This window comes from Acomys minous (genome assembly GCF_964271855.1).
Source record: "Acomys minous genome assembly, chromosome: 16".
Classification (NCBI taxonomy): Eukaryota; Metazoa; Chordata; class Mammalia; order Rodentia; family Muridae; genus Acomys; species Acomys minous.
In genome coordinates, this window is record NC_140498.1 from 97,580,217 (window position 1) to 97,607,233 (window position 27,017).

The following is a 27,017-nucleotide window of genomic DNA, read 5'->3' on the forward strand; positions in this document are numbered from 1 at the left end:
CGCAGCTGCAGCTTCTGCTAACAGACGCACTCCTGTGCCCTTCAGATCTAAAACCCTGTATCATGACCACTTGGCACGGAGCTCTTACCTAGTCTTTGGTCTGGTTTTCTATGTACTCCTTACATCAGAGAGCTTTAGTTTCTCTGTGTAGCCTTGGCTGTCCTGGACTCACTTTGTAGACCAGGCTGGGCTCGAACTCACAGCGATCCCCCTGCCTCTGCCTCCTCAGTCTGGGATTACAAGCATGGCCCGCTGTGCCTGGTTTAAGGCTTTAACTTTCTCGAGAGCCCCCATCTGATCGCTTTAGTTACTCATCTACTCAAACACTGTCTAGCAAGTGCCCACTCTGCCAGGCTCCGGGAAAATGCCAGCAACACAAAATTCAAAACCAGTAGCTCTGCTCACGACAGACCCTGGTTCTTTCTTTATTTTCCTCTTAATTTTACTAAGCACAGCTAGGAATTGAACTCAGGACCCTGTAAGAGCAGTGTGTGCTCTTAACCTCTGAGCCATCTCTCCAGCCCCCAAATATATGTACTTTAATTCTCAAAAATTTTAATGTAATACAGGACATGATCAATCCATTGATAGACATTTATTTTGAAAAGGTATTTTTCTAGTACTACGATACGTTTTGCCAGATAACATTTTTCTATTCTAAAAGACTTGATCTTTATTTCTGGAATGAGCAAATGATAGTACTGACATTTTGCAGAAATAGATAGTACCATCTCCTACAAGCTCTCAGGGATGGAGAGGCAAAAGGCCAACCCCCATCCCTTTTTTAAAGTCAGCAAGGCTGTGGCTACAGTCTCCTCATTCAAGCAGCAAGTATTTCTAGATGAGGCATTTTAACTATTTTACCAGCCACAGAGTCGTACAAGTCTTCTTACATAAGTCAGTGTCTGGGAACCAGTGACTCCTGCAGCGCACCTCCCCCCCACCCCCACCCCCACCCCACCCACCCACCCCCACCCCCCCCCACCCCCCCCCCCGTGAACCACATCACTGGCTCTAACCACGCTTCCATGCCGACCTAAGCACACAGTACATAGCAGAGCCGCTCCTGACCTGCTCTCACTGCTTGGATCTGCCAAAAGCTATAGAAGAGAGCCGTGAAACATGGACTGCCGTGAAACATGGACTACCGCATTCCCTAAGCTGTCTGAGAACACAAGCTAAGCGATGGGCACTGGAGCCGAGAGCATTGTCCTCACACAACGCATTCCCCAGCTGCCCTGAGCCGCCTGGCATGGGTGCTAGACACTCAACTTTGTCGTCTAAGCACAAGAGATGCTGAGCCATCTTCCCAGCACATGCAGTATTTTATGTTAAAGACATTTAATAAGTATAACAATTATATAATTAAATGTTAATTTTTAATATATAGATATTTAGTAAACATGTTAACAAATCAAATATACCTACATTTATTATTTAAATGTTTTTGATGCACAGTTTGATCTTAGAACTATTTTACAATGGAAAGAAACCTCTGAGGGAATTTCCAGAAAGGCTTAACTGTGGAAGGAAGACCATGGCGAAGGAGGGCGGCAGCATCCCGGAGCTGAGGCCCTACACTGACCACGCAGGACCGCCTCTCACTGCTCCTGACTGTAGACCACACATGACCAGCGGCCGGATGCTCCCAGTGCCGCTGAACCCTGGGAAGCCAGGGTTTCCTTCTGAGTTTTTAACTAATGAAAGAATTTAAGAATAAACTGGGAAAGAGGCTTGGAGACAACGTATTAAAGTTTGAAAGAAAACAACACTACAGGCAACTTGAAATCTCTGCAACTGCCAGGAAAGGAGGAGGTGGACAAAGTCAGGTGTTGGGGTGCACTGTGTGCAGGTGTGCCTCTGTGCTGTCAGCTGCTGACTGCTGTGCTGGCAGAGAAAGTCAGGTGTTGGGGTGCACTGTGTGCAGGTGTGCCTCTGTGCTATCAGCTGCTGACTGCTGTGCTGGCAGGGAGCTAAGTACTAGCCTGATCTGGGCATTGTTATTTCTATAACCCATCAACAGCCTCATTTTCTGTAAACATTCATTTCCCTCGCTTGCCTATTAGATGTAATGAATACTGAGGGCCACAGGGCGTGGTGGCACACGCCTTTAATCCCAGCACTCGGGAAGCAGAGGCAGGCGGATCTATGTGAGTTCGAGGCCAGCCTGGTCTACAAAGTGAGTCCAGGCCATCCAGGGCTACACAGAGAAGCCTTGTCTGGAAGAAGGCGGAAAGAAGCTGATGGCTAATAGGCAAAATTCTCATGCAATTCAAATAAAACAAATACATCTATTTTTTTCAATAAATAAAAAAAAGAAATAGAAATAGGGGCAGCTTATTAAGAAAGGAAAAGTATTCCTAAGAGTGAAAGTGGCAAAAACAGCCAAGCAAAAAGCTCAAGAAACCTTGGGCCACGTGACTCATAGCAGGCCCTCTCCTGCTGGTACTTATGTTCTGTTCCCTGACACACAGCCCAGGTGAGGAAGGACTTGGATGTCCCCTTGGTGTTACGCCCTGGGCCTTGCTCTCCCCCCACCATCCCTCACCCTCTCTCAACCCTGGGCCAGAATAAAAACCCTTCTCTGGCTCCTACTGCTCTACTTATAAATCACGTGTCGACATCATCACGCGTCAACATAGGCAGCAGTTTTTACTGTCACACAAGCACAATCTCTTCACTGCTCATTTTCTTGATGAAACTTGTTATTCTGGAAAAGTAAAGATGCCTAGCTCTTTTTTTTTTTTTTAACCTTTATGTTTTGCCTGCAAGTGTGTCTATGTGAGAATGTCAGATCTTGGAGTCACAGACAGTTGTGAGCTGCCAGGTGGGTGCTAGAACTTGAACCTGGGTCCTCTGGACCCCTTAACCACTGAGCCATCTCTCCAGGCTGACATCTGCCCACAGCTGGATTCATATCTTCAATATAAAAAGAACTTGGCAGAATATGCAAGGAACCAACCAATTGGGCTTACTACTGATCTAAATACATTTTATAGATTAAGAGTTGCTTTCCTAGCCGGGCGTGGTGGCGCACGCCTTTAATCCCAGCACTCGGGAGGCAGAGGCAGGCGGATCGCTGTGAGTTCGAGGCCAGCCTGGTCTACAAAGTGAGTCCAGGACAGCCAAAGCTAACACAGAGACCCTGTCTCGAAAAACCAAAAAAAAAGAGTTGCTTTCCTATTTACCTTTGTTATTTTTATTTAGTTTAGTTTTGTTTTGTTTTGTTTTTTACTACAAAGGGGGAGGAACAGATTCTTTCCTCATTCACCTGAGGTTCTTCTTCAGGTCACCATGGTCATTTGAATAAGAATGACCACCATGGGTCAGTCATCAGGGAAGGTCAGTATTTAAGGAGGACTAGGAGCTGGGCCTTGTTGGAGGAAGTGTGTCACTGGGGTGCACATTAAGGTTTTAATAGTCCACAGCAGGTCCAGTGCCTCTCTCTCTGTCTGACGTTCAGACTGTAGCTCTCAGTTGCTGTTGAAGCCACGAGTCACACAAGCCACAGTGACCCACAGTGAGTTCTTTTGAGAGTTGCCTTGGTCACGCGTCTCTTCTCAGCAATAGAACAGTGACTAGGAAAGCAGGTCCCAGCGGCTGGGGCACTGCTGTGGCCGGCCTGGCCACCCGTGTGCTGGGGAAATACAGAACGGGCAGTAAAGGAAGGTAATTATAAATACCACTAAGGCCAGGTGACCCCCTGCAGAAACAAAGTTATAGCTAACCTAAGTGTTCCTGTCGCACTTTGTTAAGAATGTGTTTGTAGGGCTGGAGAGACGGCTCAGAGTTAAGAGCACCACCTGTTTTTCCAGAGGTCCTGAGTTCAATTCCAGCAACCACATGGTGGTTCACAGCCATCTATAATGAGATCTGGTGCCCTCTTCTGGCCTGCTGGCTCACATGCAGGCAGAGTATTGTATAAATAATAAATACATAAATAAATCTTAAAAAAAAAAGGAATGTGTTTGTAATCAATATGGTAGTTCCTCAGAAGTTGGAATCCACCTACTTCAAATTCCAGGCACACCAGCCTGGTCTACAAAGTGAGTCCAGGACGGCCAAGGCCACACAGAGAAACCTTGTCTCAAAAACACCAAAAAAATAAAAGAAAACAAAACATTCTGCATAGTATTTATTTTTCTGACCCTAGAGATAGAAGCTAGGTCCTCACACATATGAAATGAGGGGCAGCCATGAGGCGATGTCTTACACAAACAGCGAGCGCAGGGTATTATGTTCAACCTCGCGTTAGTGTCGGCCTTGCTGTCCCTTCTCTAGCAAACAGTGGGTAATGGATGGGCTGGAGGTGCGGCAGCCCCTGGCTTTCTTATTACAGGGCTGGCTGCCTCTCAAGTCACTTCCCTGGGTCGTATAGAGGCACCAGGCCGTCCTGTACGCTCAAAGATTTCCTTAGTGTTATATTCAGTTTATTTGCTAATGAGTCCCATTAAATATTGGTTGGTTTGTTTGAGACAGGGTTTCTCTGTGTTAGCCTTGACTGTCCTGGACTCACTCTGCAGACCAGGCTGGCCTCGAACTCACAGAGATCCTCCTGCCTCTGCCTCCCAAGTGCTGGGATTAAAGGCGTGCGCCACCACCGCCCGGCTGGTTTTTTATTTATTTTTATATCATTTATATCTCAATCTATTTGCTTTCCTTAAATAATTCATATGTTGTAACCCTTACAGAGGAAATAACTCAGTCTTTAGATTAAATCCTTATATCCGATTCCAAAAGTATGGCAAAGGCTTACTTAAAATGCTAAAATGCCAGGAGTTTGAAAAAATATATTATGGGGGCCAGAGATATGGCTCAGTGGTTAAGGGCAGTGGCTGTTCTTCCAGAAGACCTGGGTTCAATTCCCAGCACCCACATGGCAGCTCACAATTGTCTATAAGTTCAGTTCTAGGATCGATATCTCTCTCTCTCTCTCTCTCTCTCTCTCTCTCTCTCTCTCTCTCTCTCTCTCTCTCTCTCACACACACACACACACACACACGCACAGGAATAACACCAATGTACATATAAATAAATAACTAAATATGTGTTATGGAGGATAGCTAAACCCATCTGGCCCTGGGCAGGTTTGGGTCAGGATTTTTCTTATTGTTTTTCTGTCTGCCTCCACTTCCCAAATGCTGGTGTTGAAGGCATGTGGCACCATTGCTGTGGTTGCAAAATGTTTAATTACCACTTCTATTTCTACAGGGGTCATACATTTGTTTAAATTATTTATTTCATCTTGACTTGATTTCAGTAGGTCACATATTAAAACAAAACAAAAACCCTCATTCATTCCTTTTAGATTTTCAAGTTCATGGGAATATATATTTTTAAAATATGTCATTATGATTCCCTAAATTAACTCTGTGTGTGTTATTATGTCCTCATAATTCCCTGAATTAACTCAATGTCTACCTTTTCATCAAAACTTTATTTATTTGGATCCTCTATGTCCTTTGGTTAATTTGTTTAAAAGTTTGTTAATCTTGTTTTCTCTAAAAACAAGCTCTTCATTTCATTGATACTTTGTATTGGTTTTTGTTTGTTTCCATTTCACTGATTTCATTCCCAAGATTGATTATTCTTAGGTTTGAGTGTCATTTTTTCCCCTACTACTTTCAAGTGTTTCATTAAGTTATTAGATTTTTGCTTTTGTTTTTTTTTTTTTTTTATTTATTATGTATACAGTGCTCTACCTGCGCATACACCTGCACACCAGAAGAGGGCACCAGATCTCATTATAGATGGCTGTGATCCACCATGTGGTTGCTGGGACTTGAACTCAGGACCTCTGAGAAGAGCAGCCGGTGCTCTTACCCGCTGAGCCATCTCTCCAGCCCCCTCCAGGTTTTTATTCTGTCACTTAGTTCTATGAACTTGCCTCCTAGAACTGCCTTCATTGTGTCTCATAGATTTTGGTATGTTATATTTTCATTTTCATTCAATTTTTAAAAAGAAAATTTAATTCCTTTCTTGATTTCTATCTTGGCTCAGAAATTAGAAACAGTCCAGCTATGTGTGCTAACTGGTTTTACTGTCAACTTGGCACAAGCTGGAGCCGTCGGAAAGGAGAGACCATCAATTGAGAAGAGGCCTCCATAGGACCCAGCCATAAGGCAGTTTCCTAGCGACTGAGTGGGCGGTGCCATCCCGGGCTGGTGTCCTGGGTCCTATAAGCCGGCTGAGCAAGGCAGTGAGCAGCTCCCTCCACGGGTTCTAATCAGCTCCTGCCCCCAGGTTCCTGCCCTGCTTGGGTTCCTGTCCTGACGTCCTTCAGTGACAAGCTATGAAGTGTAAGCCAAATACACCCTTTCCTCCCCGACTTGCTTTTGGTCATGGTGTTTTGCCACAACAATAGAGACCCTACCTAGAACTGATGGATAATGAAAATGGAAAATGATGGCTAAAGAGGTGGCTCAGAGGTTAAGTGCACTGACTGCTCTTCCAGAGGTCCTGAGTTCAATTCCCAGCAACCACAAGGTGGTTCACAACCATCTATAACGTGATCTAATGCCCTCTTCTGTACATGCAGACAGAGCACTCATATACATAAAATAAATAAAATATTTAAAAAAAAGAAACTTGGAAATGAAATATTCCATTTACACAATGGAACACTATTTAACTGTTAAGAAAAATGAAAATTTCAGGTAAATGGATGTACCTAGACACAATCACTCTGGATGAGGTAACCCAGACCCCAAAAAGGAAAATATTGTATGTTTTATCTTATGTGTGAAAGATTTTAAGATTTGGCTTGGAGAGATTGCTCAGAAGTTAAGAGTAGCGGCTGCTCTTCCAAAGATCCTTTTTTGCTTTGTTTTGTTTTTCTTTTTCTTTTTTGAGACAGGGTTTTTCTGTGTAGCCTTGGCTATCCGGGACTCGCTTTGTAGACCAGGCTGGCCTCAAACTCACAGCAATCCTCCTGCCTCTGCCTCCCGAGTACTCCTGAGTTCAATTCCCAGAACCCACATGGTGGCTCACAACCATCTATAATGAGATCCGGTGCCCTCTTCTGGCCTGCAGAAGAAATACTGTATACATAATAAACAATTTTTTTTTTAAAGATTTAGATGTGCGTGTTACACGTCTAGCTAAATTGCTAGGGACCAGGGGGAATAGAGGATCTTCCAGGAAAGGGAAATAGAACATAGTATCATAAAGAGATAAAGAAGAAAGTAAAATAGGAGGGTTAATATCAAAGTAGTAAATATAAGTGTGCAAATGAAAAAAAGCATGGAAACCGGTAAGATAATATGTTGAGTTTGGGGATAACATGTCTAGAGAATGAAAAAAAATTCTAAAAAAAAACAACAACAATGTTATGTCTGAAAATTGGGCCACATCTTTTTGCAAATTAAAAACAGATTGTGGGGGGGGGGCTAGAGTTAGAAAGTTCCTACTCATCAAATTAAAAACAAGAGTTCTATTTATTTAAAAAACAAAAGCAAAACCTAAAACCTTAATGCTGTCAAGCCACACTCTGTGTCCTGAAGTTTTTACAGGGCTGAGTCCACCAGCACATTGTAGGGAGTTTGTAAGTAGCACTTTAAGACACGATAGGAAAGCAGAAACACACCCCTAATACCCCAAGGAAAGTGCGTTCCCAGATCAACAGATGGAATTGATGAAAAAGAAATCACAATTTAGGCTCCATGGTGGTCACATGACGACACAAATGTCAAATGCTGCATTTCTTACAGCCTGTTGCCTGGAGATTGCAGCGCTTGCTCTTTTCTCCACCCTAATAATGTAATCATGTCTCCTCCCTTTCTTCCTGCACAGCATTTCAAATTCTTTTCATTTACAAAGTCACTTTGTAAAGGAACACCATCAAAAAATAAAACATGTATAAATAAAAGTTCAATTTTACTTACAATTTATGATTCATTTTTACTTCCACAAGGAATGTGTATAACCTTTGTATACAAGGATAAAAGTTGCAAATGTGTAACTTTTACAACAGCTCAAACTGCTGCAACAGAATTGCTGCTGTCTAAAAAAGCACATTATATAAAATGCAGGATAAAAACAGGTGACAGCTGTGAGACACCTCTTTTATATAAAACTAGCTGTGTAACACAACAGGAGGTAAACACAGAATGCAGCACCACGGAACAGTATTTTTACTACACTGTGAACTGAGGAGTCACCGTAACTAGCCAAAAACGCCTTGTGGGACCCGTTTTTTCTGTATTTTACACCTGCTTGTTGTGGTATAAACTTAGCTTGCACAAGCTCAGGGACATCAAACATTAACGTCCAGGAGCTTAAAAACATAGCATTAATAACCTATACAGGAAAAATGACAACAAAGCCAGGTGCTGTGGTGCTCACCTGTAATCCCAGCACTGCAGGAGGCAGAGGCAGGCAGACCTCTGTGAGTTCAAGGCCAGCCTAGTCAGCCCAGGACAGCCAGGGCTACACAGAGAAGCCTTGTATTTAAACAAGCAAAAAATAAATAAAATAACTTACACAGATCAAGAAAAGAACAGACAAGGCATGCCTGACTATAACTTAGTAGAAAAACCTAAAGATACAGGTAGACATGTGCAGCCTCGTTTTGTGTCCACCTGCTACAAGCTGGAGTCCTTTGAAAAAAAGGGACCCTCACCTGACAAAACAGCCCTCCATTCTGCCTCCTCCTGCAGGCAAAACTATGGCCCATTTTCTTGACTGATGGTTGATGGGTGAGGACCAAGCTCACTAGGTCTGTGTCATCCCTGGGCAGGTCAGGTGGTCCTGGATGCTGTAAGAAATCGGGCTGAAGGCCTGGCATGGTGCTGCACGCCTTTCATCCCAGCACTAGGGAGGCAGAGGCAGGTGGATCAATGTGAGTTCAAGGCCAGCCAAGGCTACACAGAGAAACCCTGTCTTGGAAAAAAAAGTAAGCAACATGGTTTTCTGTCTGAAAGGGTCTTGTGCAAGAAGCACCATTCCCAGTAATGTCCCGGGTTATACCTTCCAGCATGATTCCTTATCCGCAGGGAGTCCGTCCCTGCCTCCTTCCCAGGCCTCGCTGGCTGTAATGATGACTCCTTGGCTTCTTCCCCTTCTCTTCCGAGGCAGGAGCTCACAGGTACTAGACCAACCTCAAACTTCCTATACAGCCAAAGATGACCCAAGGGAAATGTTCACAGTGGACAAAACCTCAGGCCCTGCACGCAGCTGTAGATCCTTTGGAAGGAGAAAGGGCCAGATGTGCGACTGCTCACTGACTCACAGACTGTAGCCCAGGGGTTGGCTAGAGGGTCAGGGAAAGCAAGGAGCATGACTGGACAGTGGTGAGAACAGCGTGGGGGAAATGTGGCTACATCTCTCCAAATGGGCAAAGGATGTGAAGACTCTTGTGTCCGTGTGAATGAGGACCAAAGGGTGACGTCAGCAGAGGAGGAGTTCAAAACCTCTTTCCCTAGCCATGCCTGCCACTGCCCCATGGGCCCACAAACACAGTAACGTGGCTGTGGTGGCAGAGGTGTACGTTACTCGAGGACTCCTGCTCTCTAAGGCTGATGTGGCCATAGCTGCTGCCGAGTGCCAGATCTACCAGCCAACACTGAGCCACCAACAAGGCACTGTCCCCAGGGGACCATGGACCACCTGGGCCACGCTCATTACGATGGACCACTTCCACTGAGGAGGGGACAGGGCTTTGTCCTTACTGAAATGAAGCAGGGAACCGATTTCGCAGCTATGGAAGCGGGGCAGTGGGCTCCCGCTGTGGACCCCGCTGCTCTGCCATTTCCCCACCATCCTGAAGCAGAGGCTTGAGGACGGGAGCAGTGGCCTCTCACAGCCACAGCCACAATGTCTGCTGGAGGCACAAGCTGGAGGGCTGGGACCCGGATAGAATCCGCAGCCAATATAAGCTACTATTCCTCTTATAGGCAGAAATCAAAGGATGGACTTTCACGGTTGGTTTTTGTGTCAAATGTCCACAAATGAGAATCAGCTGAGTAGGGAGCCACCCCTGAAGAGCTGTCCTGACTGCCCTGGGGGAAGTGGGAAGGCGAGTGTCACAGAGATGACTCTGCTCCTTGCTGGCTTGGCCTTCCTCCTGCTTCTGAGCTGAGCTGCCCTGCGGCTGCTAGTCCCTCCCTTGATGACAGAACCAGACAGAACCAAGGCTTCACTGTCCAGCAGGGACCAGCGGCTCTCTGGGAAACTTCCAGGCCCCAGGCATCACACTGGGACCACTGAGGCAGGCCACCTTGTCGACTGTGTAACTACTGGGTGTTGTGGAGGCCCTAGCCCTACCCCACCCCAGTGAGAGTCAGTGACTGTGGGACTACCCACTGTTGAGAGACCTACACTCAAAGAGTAACTACTGAATTCCTATTTTAAAGCTGACTTAATAAATTCTGAGACGCCGGGCACAGTGGCACACACCTTTAGTCCCAGCACTCGGGAGGCAGAGGCAGGTGGATCTCTATGAGTAGAATCCAGCCTGGTCTACAAAGTGAGTCCAGGACAGCCAGAGCTACACAGAGAAACCCCATCTCAAAAACCCATATAAGCAAATAAATAAATAAATTCTGAGATATATTTCTCCAACCCCTTGGCTCTGTTCCTCCAGAAAAGTTTCAGTAAACTCATTCATGGCCCCACACTTCTGTGGATGGTTTCAGGACACTGGAACGTGAGCTAGCAAGGCCACCTGGTGCTCAGGGCTTTAGAGCCACTGTGCGGGGCAATGCGGGCATGGATGCCAAGTCCCTTAAACACTAGTGAGCATACTTGATTTGCTGAATGAAGTAGCTGTGGTTCTTGTCAACCGGCTGAGCAACCAGTCAGCTGTGAGGGAGAAGAGACCACCATCAAGTCAGGTGGTAGCACACGCCTTTAATCGCAGCACTCGGGAGGCAGAGGCAGGCGGATCTCTGTGAGTTCAAGGCCAGCCTGGTCTACAGAATTTCAGGATAGCCAGGGCTGCACAGAAATGCCTGTCTTGAAGCAAACAAACAAACAAACAAACGCATCACTGAGGCACAATCTTCTGGGATGTGTTTCCTCGGGGTCAGCACACAGAAGGCTGTACTCGGCACTGAACATGGCAAGTGTAGGAGCCTCCCAGGAGGAACAGGGTTCTGACAGCGTGACGAGTCAAGAGGCAGCATCTGAGGCTTGGAACCAAGACAGACCTCGGTGTTGGTGCAAAAATCGAGGCTTGGCACCAGATGGCAGGGTTACAGCCCCCAAAGAGCCCAGCAGAAGCCATGGAGAAGAAGGTGCAGCACAGCTGCAGTACAAACTGTAGCGTTCTGGAAATGCCTGTGCCATGTGAGGACGGATGACCAAACACAGAGGCAGCTGCTGTGCGGAGCCTCTGAGCCTGTAAGTGTGCCGCCAATGGCCAGGCTCTAGAGGTGGAGCACCCCAAGCCCTTCAGAGTCCCCTAAGATCGTGAACGAACCCCAAATGGCAGCCAGACTCGGTTTTACTTTGTACTTGTGTCTTGCCTTTTGGAGTAAGAAAATATGTAATTTATTGTTCATGCTACACAATCCCAGTCAGGAGACTCCATATGTTTTAGAAAGATGAGTGCACACACACACACACACACACACACACACACACACACACACACACACAATACTATAATCACTTTCCAGCCTCTTTTACTCTAACTTCTTAGACGTATTTAGGGAATGTGTTGGTAGGAATGACAGTGACCTCTCTGCCAAGGCTCATATATTTGAATGCTTAGTCCCAAGTTTTTCTCCTCTCCTCTCTCCTCCTCCTTCTTCTTCTTCTTTCTCTCTCTCTCTCTCCCTCCCCCCCCCCTCTGCGGTCTGCTTGTGGATCAGACCTAAGCTCTCAACTCCTGTTCAGAGCCATGCCTGCCTGCCAACTGCCATGCTCCCCAACATGATGTGTGAAACTGCATTTTAAGTTTTAATTCCTGTACTTAGGAGATCTATAAAACAAGCCTGTAATCCCAGCACTGGGGAGGCAGAGGCAGGAGGATCGCTGTGAGTTCGAGGCCAGCCTGGTCTACAAAGTGAGTCCAGGACAGTCAAGGCTACACAGAGAAACCCTGTCTCGAAAATATAAATAAAATAAAATAAGAAGAGAGAGAGATATATATAAAGTGACAATGACTCTAACCTATAGGCCCCACTCGCCCAAGGACAGAAGACTTCCTGGAGTAGTGGGGGCTGCTCATGTACAACAACAGGCCACGTGTTTTCACGTCTAGAACACAGCTAGCTGCCCCACTATAAAGGATGTGCACATGCCTCGGGAGGTACACGGGCAGGACATGTCAGGGAGTGTGCTATCCGCACTGGATGCGCGTAGCTTTGTGGGTTCTGCCTGACTAGCACCTGGCTAGCGTGCCTCCCTGGCATTCTCTGGGAGTCCCAGGCACGGGCCTGGCCAGGTTTAAGAAAGCTTGCTTCAGATTTGCCCTGGAGTTGTGGTAGTGATCGCATTCTCTCCAGGTGCGACTGACAACTGGCCATGGACTTACCCTCTAAAGCCTTCTGGGGAGACTTAGCTTTAACAAAACCCTAGTTTCCAGCGATAAAAGTTGGGGACTAGGAGTTAGGCTCCTTGGTAGGCAGACAGACAGGGAGAGGGTGAACTTCCAAGTTGGCTGGCTTCTTCCTTGCCCTCTTGACGTAAAACAAAAGGCTGGCAGGTTAAAACAAACGCCTTGTGGGCATTTTCTCCAGCAAGCAGGGCACCCTGCTGACGGACTGACCCAACAAATTCAAGGCCAGAAAAGGACACATTTACACAACAGCCTGTGGACCAACCAATTAGCTCTCTCCTGTCTTTCTTCAAACTGAGCAAGCCTCTTTTATGGGAGGAAGCACTTCAGAAACCTTAAAAACCCAGCCCTGAGGAAGAGACTGGACTGTGGGCTGCGGACCACTCTGCCGACTCTGACTGCTCCTGTGTGTGCACATCCCCAGAGTTTCCTGCTGGGTGGAGACCACCAGCTGGCAACTCCAAACAATCTTCTTTTCTGGGTGCTTTGTCCTTTTATATTTATTTTGCTGCTTTTATTTCAAACCATCTGAGAAGACGGTGACCCTCCAAATTGCATAACTCAACTTTGGTCTCTTGACTGCTGAGTGGAGTATATACCACCATACCCAGCTTATTCATTTTTCACATATGTTTTTTTTTAAGGAGTTGTTTTTCGGGAGGGATTTCGAGACAGGGTTTCTCTGTGTAACCTTGGCTATCCTGGACTCGCTATGTAGACCAGGCTGGCCTCGAACTCACAGTGATCCGCCTGCCTCTCCTTCCCAAGTGCTCATAGGAGTTTTTTTAAAGATTTATTTTAAAAAATAAAAAATAAATAAATAAAAATAAATAAATAAATAAAGATTTATAGTTAGGCATGGTGGTAAATGCCTTTAATCCCAGTACCAGGCAGGCAGAGGCAGGCGGATCTCTGTAAGTTTGAGGCCATCCTGGTCTACAAAGCAAGTCCAGGACAGCCAAGGCTACACAGAGAAACCATGTCTTGGAAAACAAAAAACAAAAAAACAAAACACAAAGATTTATTTATTTATTATGTATAGTGTTCTGCCTGCATGTATGCCTACACACCAGAAGAGGGTACCAGATCACACTATAGATTGTGAATTACCGTGTGGATGCCGGGAATTGAACTCAGGACCCACTTAACCTCTGAACCATCTCTCCAGCCCCCATTTAAATTATTTTTAACTAAGAATATATGTGTGTGTGTTTATCTACACACATACATTGCATTACGACAGATATGTGTCATATATACATCATAATGTAATGCTATCATTAAGTTAAAAAACATCTTTATGAACAAAACAACCTGCAGCACCAGGCAGTGCCCGAGGGAAAATAATTGGTTATTATATACTTTTAGATGAGATTTCCCTGATTAAACATCCTTAATACAAGCAGGTACTTGTAGAAATAGTTACTTTTTAGGGGGGCTGGTTTTAGTTTTGTGAGACAGGGTTTCACTGTGTAGCCCTGGCTGGCCTGGAACTCACAGATATCCACCTGCCTCTGCCTGTGGAGCTGGGATCAAAGGTGTGCACCACAACCTGGCTAAACTGGCTCATTTTAAGTTGAATGAGAAAATGTAGTCACTGCACCACATCTAGAAGCTGCATGGATCCTGTGACCATGGACCCTGTGACCATGGATCCTGTCACCATGGACCCTGTGACCATGGATCCTGTCACCATGGACCCTGTGACCATGGATCCTGTCACTATGGATCCTGTCACCATGGATCCTGTCACCATGGATCCTGTCACCGTGGACCCTCATGGACCCTGTCACCATGGAACTGTGAGCATGGACCCTGTCACCATGGGCCCTGTGACCTGTCAAGAAGTTGGGAGGATAAACTGAAACCTAAAACAAGCCAAGGGATGCAGCAGAGGAAGGAGGCAGACTTGCAGCGCACGGAAACGGAAGGCAGTGACAGTTTCCAGTTGTTCTAAGTTTTGCTGAAGTACCCACTCTATGAACATCTATGAACTAATCAATGAAATGTCATCCTAAAAGAAGAAATCAAGACAGACACTTCTGTGAAAGTGAATGAAACTGCTACCTTTGGCCATTTGGGGTTGAGGAGCCGGGCTTGGACTGCATCGTCCAGCGCCCTGTGGTACTGCTGGGTCTTCATGTAGGCAGCAGATCTATTGCTGTATAAAATGCAGTTCTGAGGGTCAACGGCCAGGGCTTCGTCATACAGAGCGATAGCTGTGTGGAAGTCGCCATCGTGACAGGCCTGGTTACTCTGACGAACTTTCTCAACAAATTCAGCTTTGCTCAGTGTTGGTTCATCAGGACTTCTTTGGACAATAGTCTTAGCACCAAAGAGAGGAATCTACGAGCAAAGAAATTGTTATAAGTTCAAATGGTCCAGCGGATTCCTGAGGACCGAAGGCGACGTCCAGTGTCCTCCTTGGTCTCGCGCCACTTAATTCGCTTAGGCAGGGTCTCTTTCTGAATCGGACTTAACCAACCTCGCTTCTCTGAGGTGACTTGTGTCCTTCTAAACAAGAAGCTTCCCCTGAAACAGCTAACAGTACCTGAAATGGACGCACACAGGTGGGAGATGCAGTCGTGGGCAACACACTTACCATGAAGTAGAAGCTGGAGTTTGCATCTTTAAAACCCACATAGAAACCTTGGCAGGTGTGGTGGCCGCCAGTAACGCTCATACTTAGGAGGCACAGACAAGACCCCACAGAGCAAGTTGGCTACACAGAGAAGAATAATTGATTTTTAAAATACGGTGTTGGGGACCAGTCCCATGTATTCTAATGCTAATTACTGCTTGCTGTCTCTGGGGCCCACCTTTTGATTAATAAAAAGCCATCCCACCTGGGCAGGGCAGAGGAGACAGGTGTGGCTAAGGTTCCCGGGCTTAGAGAGAGAGAGGAATCCTGGGAAGAAGAGGAAAGGGACCCAGGAGGTCCCAAGAGAGGAGGAGGAGGAGGAGGCGGCCGCCGTGGGTCAGATGGAGGAGAAGCAAGTGGCTGGCGTGGATGGAGGATTCAGCCCAGGTGAAGAACATTAGCAAGTATATGGGATTATGGATGGGAGGCAGCCTGATGAAAGTTATTAGAAACAGGTGGCGTGGGATGCCTGCCCCACTATGGGAAGCAGTTTAGAGGATTAATGTCTGCCCTGCCCCAGGTTAACTAAGGCTATTTTAAAATATAACAAGTGTCAATATCTTGATTGATAGCTAGCCGGGCACACTGATAATACAGATAATATAAAAACAAGTGGCGCTGGACATGGGCAGGTATCCACACTCTTGAAAATCATACTTTGTCATAGTCTGAAAGGGAGGAATTGCTCCTAGAGAGCATCCATGGGCCAGAGCCAAGACGGCCGCAGACGTGTGGCCAGTTGGAGAGGCAGAACTAGGAGGCTGGCAGTTCTATAAACTGACCTAGGGAATGGAGTTAACTGCCTAAATTAATAATAAAAACTACTATGGTCCCTTTCCAAGCGCCATGGCAAAGGCTCCTGGGTCTTTTCTGGCTTTGCTTGGTGTTTATGAATTTGTTTGCGATGGGCGTAGTCCTTCTCAGGGAGAAGGCAGTGAGCCGAGAAATGTGAAGTTAAGTTACTCGCCACTACACAGGGAAAAGGAACTGCTCTCTTCTCCTTAGAGCTGATAGCAGCTGGGACGCTAAGCTCCTGAGCTGCAGGGTGTTTGTCAGGGCTTTCTGGAAAAGGCCCGCCATAAAGAGAGATGGCCAAAGCTAAATTCCAAGGAATGGCAGACAGGATTTCACTAACTGAAGCCTAAATTGGCACAACTGACTCAAGGCTTAGAATTTTCCTGTTTCCTTGCTTGATTTTTGCTGAGATTTCTAAAGATTTTGACTAAACTGAGATGAAGCAAACAAGACTGTAATGACACTAGTCCTTAATCCCAACGCCTGGGGAAAGCAAAGCCTGGGGAACAACCTGGCCACCACAGGACGTGGCTCCTGCTGATAAGAGAAACAGCCTTAAAAAATTTTAAACTGAAATTTTTTCCTTAAATTTACTGTGTAAGTTCCTTTTTCTTAACAATGGATTCTATGTGCTTACTGATCTAAAGGATGGAGACACATCAATCTGAGGTTTATGTTATAAAAAAGTGATGAAAATGCTTTTGAAAAGGCCAGCCAATCTCCTGTGGAACGTCCACAGAAGATATGGTGCCAAAGGGTAAATTGGCCTAAGAAATATAGTTTGTTGGTAAAAGTAAAGACCAAGGTTGGGCGGGAAGACAGACATGAAGCTGCATGGCTCCCGTCGAGAAAGGCTGAGACAAAACCACCCGCAACAAACGTGAAAAGCCAGGTACAAGATGCCCACGATATACATAAACCCTAGAATAAAATGAGAGTTTATATAAAGTTATTTAACGCTTAATGCCTTTTTCATCTGCTCAGGGCAACCAGCTTGTCTCTACAACATGAAGCATTCTCTCGGGAGACAGGGAGCGGCCTGGCCTACATATCACGCGCCACAGGGCCCAGAGAAGGGCATTTAGAACTATACAATCTTGTTCTCATTTCAATATGATGGTAACTGTATGTTCACTGCTAATGGTGACATTATATTTCATCTTTCAAAGAGGTCAAAATCAAACAGGGCTGGATAAAACAGAGACTGCTAACTTAAAGTTTATGTTTACATGAATTCAAACTGCAGAACAAGCAGTTAACTTACACTGCTAATCCCACCACATGGGAATAGCTGTGAGACTGCCTGAGGCATGCAGATTTACTCGTGTCTTTCCTCTGCTCATACAAAGAGCAGAGAACCAGCCTTAATGCTCTGTGCATCCTGCACACACAGTGCATTCATAGTTTTAGAACTGTATAATGCTTGTGAGAAATTATATGTTTTCAAAATTAAAGAACCGGCTGGGCGTGGTGGCGCACGCCTTTAATCCCAGCCCTCGGGAGGCAGAGGCAGGCGGATCGCTGTGAGTTCCAGGCCAACCTGGTCTACAAAGTGAGTCCAGGACAGCTAAGACTACACAGAGAAACCCTGTCTCGAAAAAACAAAACAAAACAAAACAAAATTAAAGAACCGGACACAGATGCTGGATCAGACCTGAAAGGATTCAGGCCTCCAGCATGCTGAGACGCTGAAATCCTGCATCCCTCATGTTCCAGTCCCAAGTGCTTTGGCTGTGGTTCCTCATCAGAAAAGGACAGCTTCAAAGACGGCTCGCGGTCCCCATTGGTCCAGCATTTCAGACTGTCCCACACAGGACTTATTTTTTGTTTGGTTTGGTTTGGTTTGGTTTTTTGAGACGGGTCTCTCTGCGTAGCCTTTACTGTCCTGGACTTGCTTCATAGACCAAGCTGGCCTCAAACTCACAGCAATCCACCTGCCTCTGCCTCCCAAGTGCTGGGGTTAAAGGCGTGCGCCACCACTGCCTGGCCCACACAGGACTTATATTAAGCCTAGAATTTCTCATCATTTAGAGACTGGACCACAAACACGATTCCTAGCTTGTTTTTTATTTTTGGTTTTTGGTTTTTCAAGACAGAGTTTCTCTGTGTAGCCTTGGCTGTCCTGGACTCTTATAGACCAGGCTGGCCTCGACCTCACAGCGATCCACCTGCCTCTACCTTCCAAGTGCTGGGATTAAAGGCGTGGGCCACCACTGCCTGGCGATTCCTAGCTTGTTCAACCATTTTTTTCCAGTTTTATTTGGGTCTCTACATAGGTATTCTCCGCCCCAAATCAGCCTGAAGAAACTTTAAGACGTCCCATTTCCCTAAAGGGGGGTTGGGTAGGCTTTCGGTTGCTCTCTTGGGCTATAGATCTACATTGTCATTGAGAGATATGAAGCTAGAGGTTGTAAAGAAAGAAAGGGAGTACAGAGATATGTAGGGACGACAGGACAAAAAGTAGATTACTGAATCTGCTTCTCAACTTAAGGCCTTAACTGTTACTCACAAATAAGGTTAATTTTAATTCATTGATATAGAATTTTGTATGTTGATACAAAATAAGTTGAATTTTGATACATTAAAATAGAATTCAAATTTAATATTTCTCTTTACACATTATATTTCTACTCAAATATGAGGTATTGTACATATACAACTCAATTAGTACATGGTTTACTTCCAATACTTTGATAGTGCTATTACAGCCTGTTTATGATAATTAAGAAATACAGTTCACTGTTACTTGATCAGTCATGATCATATCATGTACAAGAACACACATGCTAGGTTCAACAAGTACAGTTCTATAGTTAGGTACGGCCTTCAAAAACCTCAGAGACCTACACAACATGGCATTTAAAATGTTTTTATTATTTTAAAGATTCTTTGACAGTAAGACAGGTTAACTCCTGGCAGCACCCAGCCTAGCACAAAGAAGATGATGAGCATTCAAGAACCTCCTTGTGGAGATGGCTTCGAGTACGGCAAAACAGCTATGGGACAAAAACGTCCTCATTTCTCCCAAAGACAAAGTTCTGCCTAAAAAAGGGCAAGCTTGGACGCAGGCAGAGTCGACGGCCAGACTCTGCCAAGACAGGGCAGGCAAAGTCCTCAGTAGTCCCTGCCTCACAAACATGTCTGTCAGATACACTGGGCCAGAAGGCTGAAGACGATGCTCCAACATTACAAAGAGTTTTGGGTGACCGGTCAGGCAGTAAACTGTCTCTGTCATTTTTTCATTTTAGAAGCTGCCAACCTGCACTTCCTGTTTACTCAGACAGTTAGATTTATATCTTCTCTGGTCTCTGATAGGGTTGAAAACCAGATAGTTTTAAAGTTAAGCTTAGTTGTTTAAGAGTTAAGAAGATACTTTTAGGTCTAGATAAATATTTTAGGTTGATAGAAGCTTTAAGAGATGTTGATTTAGGTTCAAAACTTCAGACTCACCAAGATAGAATAGATAATATTTTCTGCAACCTTACCAAATGCCTCTTGATTAGACATTATGTGTGTAAGTCTTACCTATTGGTTTTTATAGTTTTTCATAACTGTACTTACTATGTATAAAAAGAATGGCCTTGGGCTGGAGAGATGGCTCAGTGGTTAAGAGCGCCGCCTGCTCTTCCAAAGGTCCTGAGTTCAATTCCCAGCAACCACATGGTGGCTCATAACCATCTGTAATGTGATATGGTGCCCTCTTCTGGCTTGCAGAAGCACTGTATACATAATAATAAATAAATAAATCTTTAAAAAAAAAAAAAAAAAGAATGGCCTTTATATTTAGACAGAAAAGGGGAATTGTTGGGGAACAGTCCCATGTATTCTGATGCTAATTACTGCTTGCTGTCTCTGGGGCCCACCTTTTGATTAATAAAAAACCATCCCACCTGGGCAGAGCAGAGGAGATAGGTGTGGCTAAGGTTCCTGGACTTAGAGAGAGAGAGAGGAATCCTGGGAAGAAGAAAGGGACCCAGGAGGTCCCAAGAGGAGGAGGAGGAGGAACCCCCATGGGTCAGATGGAGGAGAAGCACATGGCGGCGTGGATGGAGGATTCGGCCCAGATGAAGAACATTAGCAAGTATATGGGATTATGGATGGGAGGCAGCCTGATGAAAGTTATTAGAAACAGGTGGCACGGGATGCCTGCCCCACTATGGGAAGCAGTTTAGAGGATTAATGTCTGCCCTGCCCTGGCCTGCCCTAAGGCTATTTGAAAATATAACAAGTGTCAGTGTCTTGACTGATTGCTAGCAGGGCAGCTGATAATAAACAATTACTAGGCCCATACAGATAAGTTAGCAACAACAATATGGTGTCTCTAGTCTTGGCTGGCCCGAAACTCAGTATGTAAAACAAGCAGGACTTGATCTCTTTTTTTTTTTCTTTCTTTTTTCTTTTTGGGGTGTGTGTGTGTGTGTGTGTGTGTGTGTGTGTGTGTGTGTGTGTGTGTGTGTGTGTGTGTTTCAAGACAGGGATTCTCTGTGTAACAGCCCTGGCTGACCTGGACTCACTTTGTAGACCAGGCTGGCATTGAACTCACAGAGATCCGCCTGCCTCTGCCTGCCGAGTGCTGGGTCTTTAAGGCACGCGCCACCACGCCCGGCAGGCTCTCATACTTTGGAAGCATGCACTCTTCTCATATTATAGGATGTTACAGTTAAGAGATTGCACTAAGACACAGAAGAGACTTTGAGCAGTGTTGAAACTGTGAAAAAACTATAGAACTTTGGAAACTTTCAACTAAATGCATTTTGCATCATGCTGTGACTAGGAGCAGAATGTGGTGGTGGAATGAAATGTCCCCCACAGGCTCACGTAGTTCAGCACTCTGTCCCTGGTGCTGAGTATTTGGGACTATCTGGAGGCCCAGCACTCCTGGAGCAGCACAGCGCTGTGGGCAGACTGAAGTGTCAGAGTCTCATGCCACCCCAAGCACCCTCTCTTCCTCTGCTTTGTGCTGTGATTCAAGACAGAAGCTCGCAGCATCCTGCTCCAGGCACCCCAGCTGTGGGTCATGTGATGGTCCTTATCCCGCTGCGACAATAAGCCAAACTAAACACTGTGTGAGCTGCCTTAGTCATGGATGCAGTTACCACCGCCATTGTGACAACATCAGCTCTGTCCACCACGACAAAGACGAGACTCGATATCTCACTGCATCTTCATCAATCTTTCTTTTACTCTTTCAATTTTCCCATAGGCGTTTACTTCCTTGGCTCAGGCAGGCTTAGCCCAGGCCACCCTTTCCTTCCTTCCTTCTCCTCCACTTTCCTTTTCTCTTTTGAGGCTCCTGTGAACAGAACATCTGGCTGGCTCCTCAGGGCAGAAAGTCTTTCAGTAGAGTCGCTAGCGTCGTGGAGGTAGAGTCATACAACCTGGGACAACTTAACTTCGTCCTTTCCACAAAGGATGCATTTCGATGTAGTCGCCCTGCCACCAGCTCACTGACCCTTCGTCCCTAGGGATGTGCCACAGCAGCTCAGCGCTGGTCTCGGCGGCTGGCAGATCGGGCACTCGGCAACAGCTGGAGCCACGTCAGCCGTGCTGAGTCCATGTTGTGGACCGCATCCCTGACCTTCATCACTCTACCATGGCCGCTCTGGTCATGGAGCCACCGGGAAATGACAGGGACAGCCGTGGAGGAGGCTGCCCGTCCAGAGAACATGGCGTGCTGTCCGCCTGATTACTCAGCTCCTCCTCTGCTGACATCACATTTCAAGAACATTTACATGGGGCACGAGTATGTTCGCATCCTTTGCCCATCTGCAGAGATACAGATTCATACTTCTTCCCAAAACTCTTTCTCACCAGCTCCAATCACGCTCTTTCTAAGCCCCTGACCAGAGCCAAACCATTGGCTACAGCCCACGAACTGGTAAATAGTCACACGCCTGGCCATTTCTCCTTCTAAACAAAATGTACAGCTATGTGCACTGCCCAAAGTTCTGCCCACTGTAAAGATTTCCCTCCTCAGCAGTCTTTCAGGGCTGTCCCCAAAAAGGCTATGAAGCTGCACCTGTTCAACTGCAGGTGACGCTTGCAGTGTGCACATGGTGGCTTGAAAGACATCGGCTCCCATAGCCTCACAGATTTAAATGCTGGGTCCCCAGCTGGTAGGACTGTTTGGGAAGGGTTAGGAGGTGTGGCTTTGGGGGAAGGTGTGCCACTGGGATGAGCTCTGAGGTTTCAAAAGCCCATGCTACTCCCAGGAAGCTCTCTCTCAACCTCCTGTTTATGGATCCACTGTGAGCTCTCGGCTCCTGCTCCAGCACCTGCCACCCTACCATGCCCATGTGCCCCACTATGATGGGCATGGGTTCTACCGTGAGTCTCTTCCGGAACCATGAGCCCCAAATTAAACGCCTTCTTTTATAAATTGCCTTATATGGTGCTTCGACACAAGCATCAAAACGTGACTTAAGACAGTGCAGAGCCAATAGTAAAAGAAACCCTCATCTTCTCTTCCTTAATCAACTGATCATACCGCACACCCCAAGAGACCACGGCTGCACGCTTACAAGCAGGTGTTGTAACTAGAGGAGAAACCATAACCATTTGGGTATCTTCACGTAAGCCGCCTATGCCCTGGGGGCCTACGTAGGCCCACTGACACATGACACTGCGATCACTTGATAATGTCCAATGTTATTGCTTGATAAGTCAGATAGTGCCTGAGTGGGAAGGGCGAGTCGTGTGGTAACCCGGAGCCTCACCTCACGTCAAATGCTCAGTTTCCGCTAAGGCCCAACAGCAGGCCACAGCTGTGTGCAGAATCACGTGGTCCAAGTGGTGGAGCAGCCTGTACAGCAGCCTGAACCTGCTGAAGGGCCTTCGATTCCACTCAAATCTAGCAGCTTTCTGAGTCACTTGGCGGCTGACATCCCCAGTGACACATGCTGTCTGCAGAGTCCAAACAGCCCCAACAAGCGCTGTGCTTTTTCCGTGGGCATAGGTGTGACTAACAAGGCGCAATATCCTGTGACGAGGAACATCTCTGTACATCCCACACCACTGGACTCCTAAAATTTTCACTGAGGTAGAAGGCACTTGCATTTTAGATACATTTATTTCCCATCATCTTGTCTTAGTAAATGTTCTATTGCTGTGAGGAGACGCCATGGCCATGGCCATTTTTAAAAAAGAAAGCATTTAACTGGCGTTGCTCACAGGTTGAGAGGTTTAGTCCACTGCAAGCACAGCTGGAAGTTTGGTAGCAGGCAGACATGGTGCTAGAGGAGCCGAGTCCTACACCCACATCAGATGGCAGCAGAGTCACGGAGCATGGCCTGAGCATTTGAAACCTCAAAGACCAGCCCAGTGACACACTTCCTAGCAGTGCCACCCCCCGGTGGGCAAGCATTCAAATCCATGAGCCCATGGGGCCGTTCTTATTCAAGCCATACCTCTGAAATGCATATGCATTACCAACGAGTCCAAAACGGCTGCTACTCCAATTGAAGTGATAAGCCTTCCGCCTGAGCATCGCCCATTCACCTGGAGATGAAGGGAAAGCCCGCACTACACGTAGCCAGGGCAACTGGGCCTCATAGAAAACCTTACTGACTTACATGTACCTGACCATCTGGCCCCTCTGGCAGGACTACGCTTTTCTCAGGAAGAGACCTGGGGGCTTTATGGCGGGCCGGGCCTTAACTCTGGTTGTGGCCCTGTGCTGCTCCTTGAGCATGACAGAGGCACGTCCTTTAGGGATGAACCTGCAGGCTGGTCAATCTTGGTGAACATTTACATCCTAGCATTGTACATTTGCTTATCTCTAACAGGCCTGGCAGGCATACTACTCATCTTTGGGGTACTTGGGGGCAGAACCCCCTTACCTAAATTCTACTTTGTGTGAATCCGTGTCCCCTAAACCAACCTATTAACAAGCCTTTGATAACAGCGACTCTATAGCTCTGAGTCTTTTTTTCTTTTTTGGTTTTTCAAGACAGGGTTTCTCGGTGTAGCTTTGGCTGTTGTGGACTCGCTGTGTAGACCAGACTGGCCTCAGACTCATAAAGATCCACCTGCCTCTGTCTCCTGAGTGCTGGGATTAAAGGCGTGTGCCACCATGCCTGGCTAATGCTTTGAGTCTCTTCTGTCACTTGACTCAATCAGCATAACGCGTCAATACAATGAGAAGCCGTAACATTGTGTGGAAGAGACAGATGATCCAGACCCTTCAAACTACGTCATGACACAGGGCTGGAGAATAAATATGCCTTGATGTAAAACAATAAATGCGGAGTGGGGATCAGGTATGGAAAGAGTGGGAGTGAGGGTGGAGAGAGAACAGAAACTGGTGAGGGGGCATCTTTAGGACAAGGGGGGGGTGCAGAAGTCGATGGGGGTGACCCTAGCTGAGAATGTAGTATGGGGAAGGAGGGCTAAGGTAGCTGAAGCCACCCCCTGCCCCCCTGCTGTAGCCAGGTGGGAAGGAGAGAGACATCAACTCACCCATAAAACCTTTCACCCAAAATTCGTCCTGCCTACAAGAAGTGTAGGGATAAAGATGGAGCAGAGATTGAGGGAACAGCAAACCAATGCCTGGCCCAACTTGAGACCCACCCCATGGGAGAGACCCAGCCCCTGTCACTATTAGTGATGCTCTGCTCTGCTTGCAGACAGGAGCCTAGCAGAACTGTCTTCTGAGAGGCTTCATGCAGCAGCCGATGGGAACAGATGCAGAGACGCACAGGCAAACAATAGTCGAGGCTCAGGGAGTCTTGTGGAAGAGTGAGGGAGGACAGAGGGAGCTGGAGGGGTCAAAGACACCACAATTAGACCTACAGGGTCAACTAACAGGTCCATGGAGGCTCACAGAGACTGAACCACCAGCCAAAGAGCATGTAAAGGCTGGATGTAGCAGATGTGCAGCCTGGTCAACATGTGGGTCCCCTAACAATGGGAGCGGCGGCCACCTCGGACTCCATCACCTGCCTTTGGATCCCTTTCCCCTAGCTGTGCTGCCCTGTCAGACCCCAGTGGGAGAAGATGTGCTTAGTCCTGCTGAGGCTTGAAGTACTGGGGTGGGTTGGTACCCCTTGGGCCCACCCCTTCTCTAAGAAGGAGAGGGAGGATTGGGGAATGATGAGGAGACTGAGAGAAGAGGAAGGGGGCTGGGATCAGGTTGTTGAATGAATGAATGAATGAATGAATGAATAAATAAATAAATAAATAAATAAATAAATATGAAAAACAATGAATATGTACTGCTGCTGCACCAGATGAAAGCAAATTGGTTCTGTGGTCCTCATGGACAGATGTGGCTCTGTGTTCTGCTCCATCCGGATGCTACCGCACACCCAGCCAGGAAGAATGAGGCAGAGTCTGAAACAGGTGGGGTCTGCAGCATCTGGGTCCAGATGGAGGTGCAGAGAGGAGGCCTTCCCAAGGAGTGTTACAGCTCTTTCTGGCAATTACAGCCCTTTGCCAAGAGGGAGGAGGATTGGCGAGGGTGGGCAGGTCCCAGAGTCTAGCGGTGAGTGTTCAGAGTGAAAACGCCCTCTCCGAAACAGCCCTTTATGTGTCCCAGCTTAGTGAGACAGCAACTCCTGATAATCTTCAGTGAAACAGCTTGTGCCTGCTTAACAATGAAACCGTGTGTGTGTGTGTGTGTGTGTGTGTGTGTGTGTGTGTGTGTGTGTGTATCTTTTCCATGGTGAACCTTGAGGAGTGGGTTGGCTTGAGAGGTGAGTGCATTCCACTGGTTGTGGCTGGGATGCTGGTGATGCTCTGTTTGCATCCAGTTGCCGGCTCCGTGACTACCTGTGAGTACCACAAGAGTTGAGGGTTGCCAAGTTACATGTGCCAGAACAGCGAGGGAGTTGGAGATTCCTGGGGTCTGAACACACTACACTTCCCAGTTCCGTGCCAGTCCCCCTGGTGGCACGGTCCACATGTCCCACAGACAGACACTGACAAAAGGTATTTGCTAGATCAGAAACTGCATACCATGTACCAGGAGGTGTGTTAATGTGCTCAAGTCGGGGACACCACATCCAGTACAGCAGTTGCAATACACCGTCACTACCTGATTACATTTTCAATAGTCAACTGTCATGATCCATCTGTACTCTGCCCCAGCCAAGCAAAAAGAGTCAAAGGGAGATGTGCTAAGAATACTTCAAGAGCCGGGTGTGGTGGTGCACACCTTCACTCTCAGCACTGTAAGAGGCTGAGGACTTGGGGTTTATTTACTGAGGATGTAGTCTCTCCACCTCCAGCCCCAGCACGCTGCCCTCTCTCCACCTTTGCCAAAGGGAATCAGACCTCATTAATCTTAGCTGTACTGCCAACAATGATCTTCCTGAAAGAGATTTCCAACAAGACAACAGTGATGTCCCTCAGTGTTAGGCCTATAAGCAGACTTAAGGCTAAGCAGGCTCTTAGAGGGAAGATAGAAAGTATAGTATAAATACAGGTAACCTAGGCCAGGCGTGGTGGTGCACGATTTTAATTTGGGAGGCAGAGGCAGGTGGATCTCTGGGAGTTCTAGGCCAGCCTCATCTACAAAGTGAGTTGAGACCAATCAAGGCTACACAGAGAAACCCTGACTCAAAAAAACACAAAAATAAAGCTATATATAAAGAACTTAATAGTATTCATTAATTCACTCAAGAAGAAGTGTGGGATGAAATTTTAAGGATATAATTGTAAATGGAACATTAAACTGACCAGGCTAAGTTTAGCAATATGGGCCCACTGAGCGGAGATTTTAGGTTTAATATGGAGCTTGCACAGTTCTTTAAAAAGTGCCCAAAGTTTGTCTGGTTTGTTGACTGAAGTATTTGCCAAAAGATGGCCCTACTGAGAAGGAGCTAGTGATGTCTGATATCCCTTGGCCGAGTGTCAATCAAGAGATCTTAAGGCTCGGGGAAATTAAAACGCTGATGCAGACGTACTGTAAAAACCCTCTATGATGGGAGGGTCCAGGGGGCATGCCCTTCACCAGTGAGGGAGCCAACACATCTAAAGAGCTTTGTCATACGTGCCAGATCTTAAGAGTCAGAAGCTGCCGCTCAACTGGATAAATTAAATGTAATGGGTTCAGCTGGGCCCTAGGGTGGCTGGGGCCAG

At 46.6% G+C, this 27,017-nt stretch overlaps 1 protein-coding gene across 3 annotated transcripts in view; it reads right to left on the reverse strand.

Annotated features, from left to right (window-relative positions):
* Positions 1-27,017, reverse strand: part of TTC28 (tetratricopeptide repeat domain 28) — a 440,803-nt gene that overhangs the window by 406,195 nt on the left and 7,591 nt on the right. For 2 of the 3 annotated variants that reach the window (XM_084764312.1, XM_084764311.1), the window contains exon 2: positions 14,570-14,848. The exons of the other annotated variant lie outside the window; for it this stretch is intronic. In XM_084764312.1, the coding sequence (XP_084620438.1) occupies positions 14,570-14,848 (279 nt within the window). The remainder of the gene's footprint in view (positions 1-14,569; positions 14,849-27,017) is intronic. 3 annotated transcript variants of the gene reach the window in all.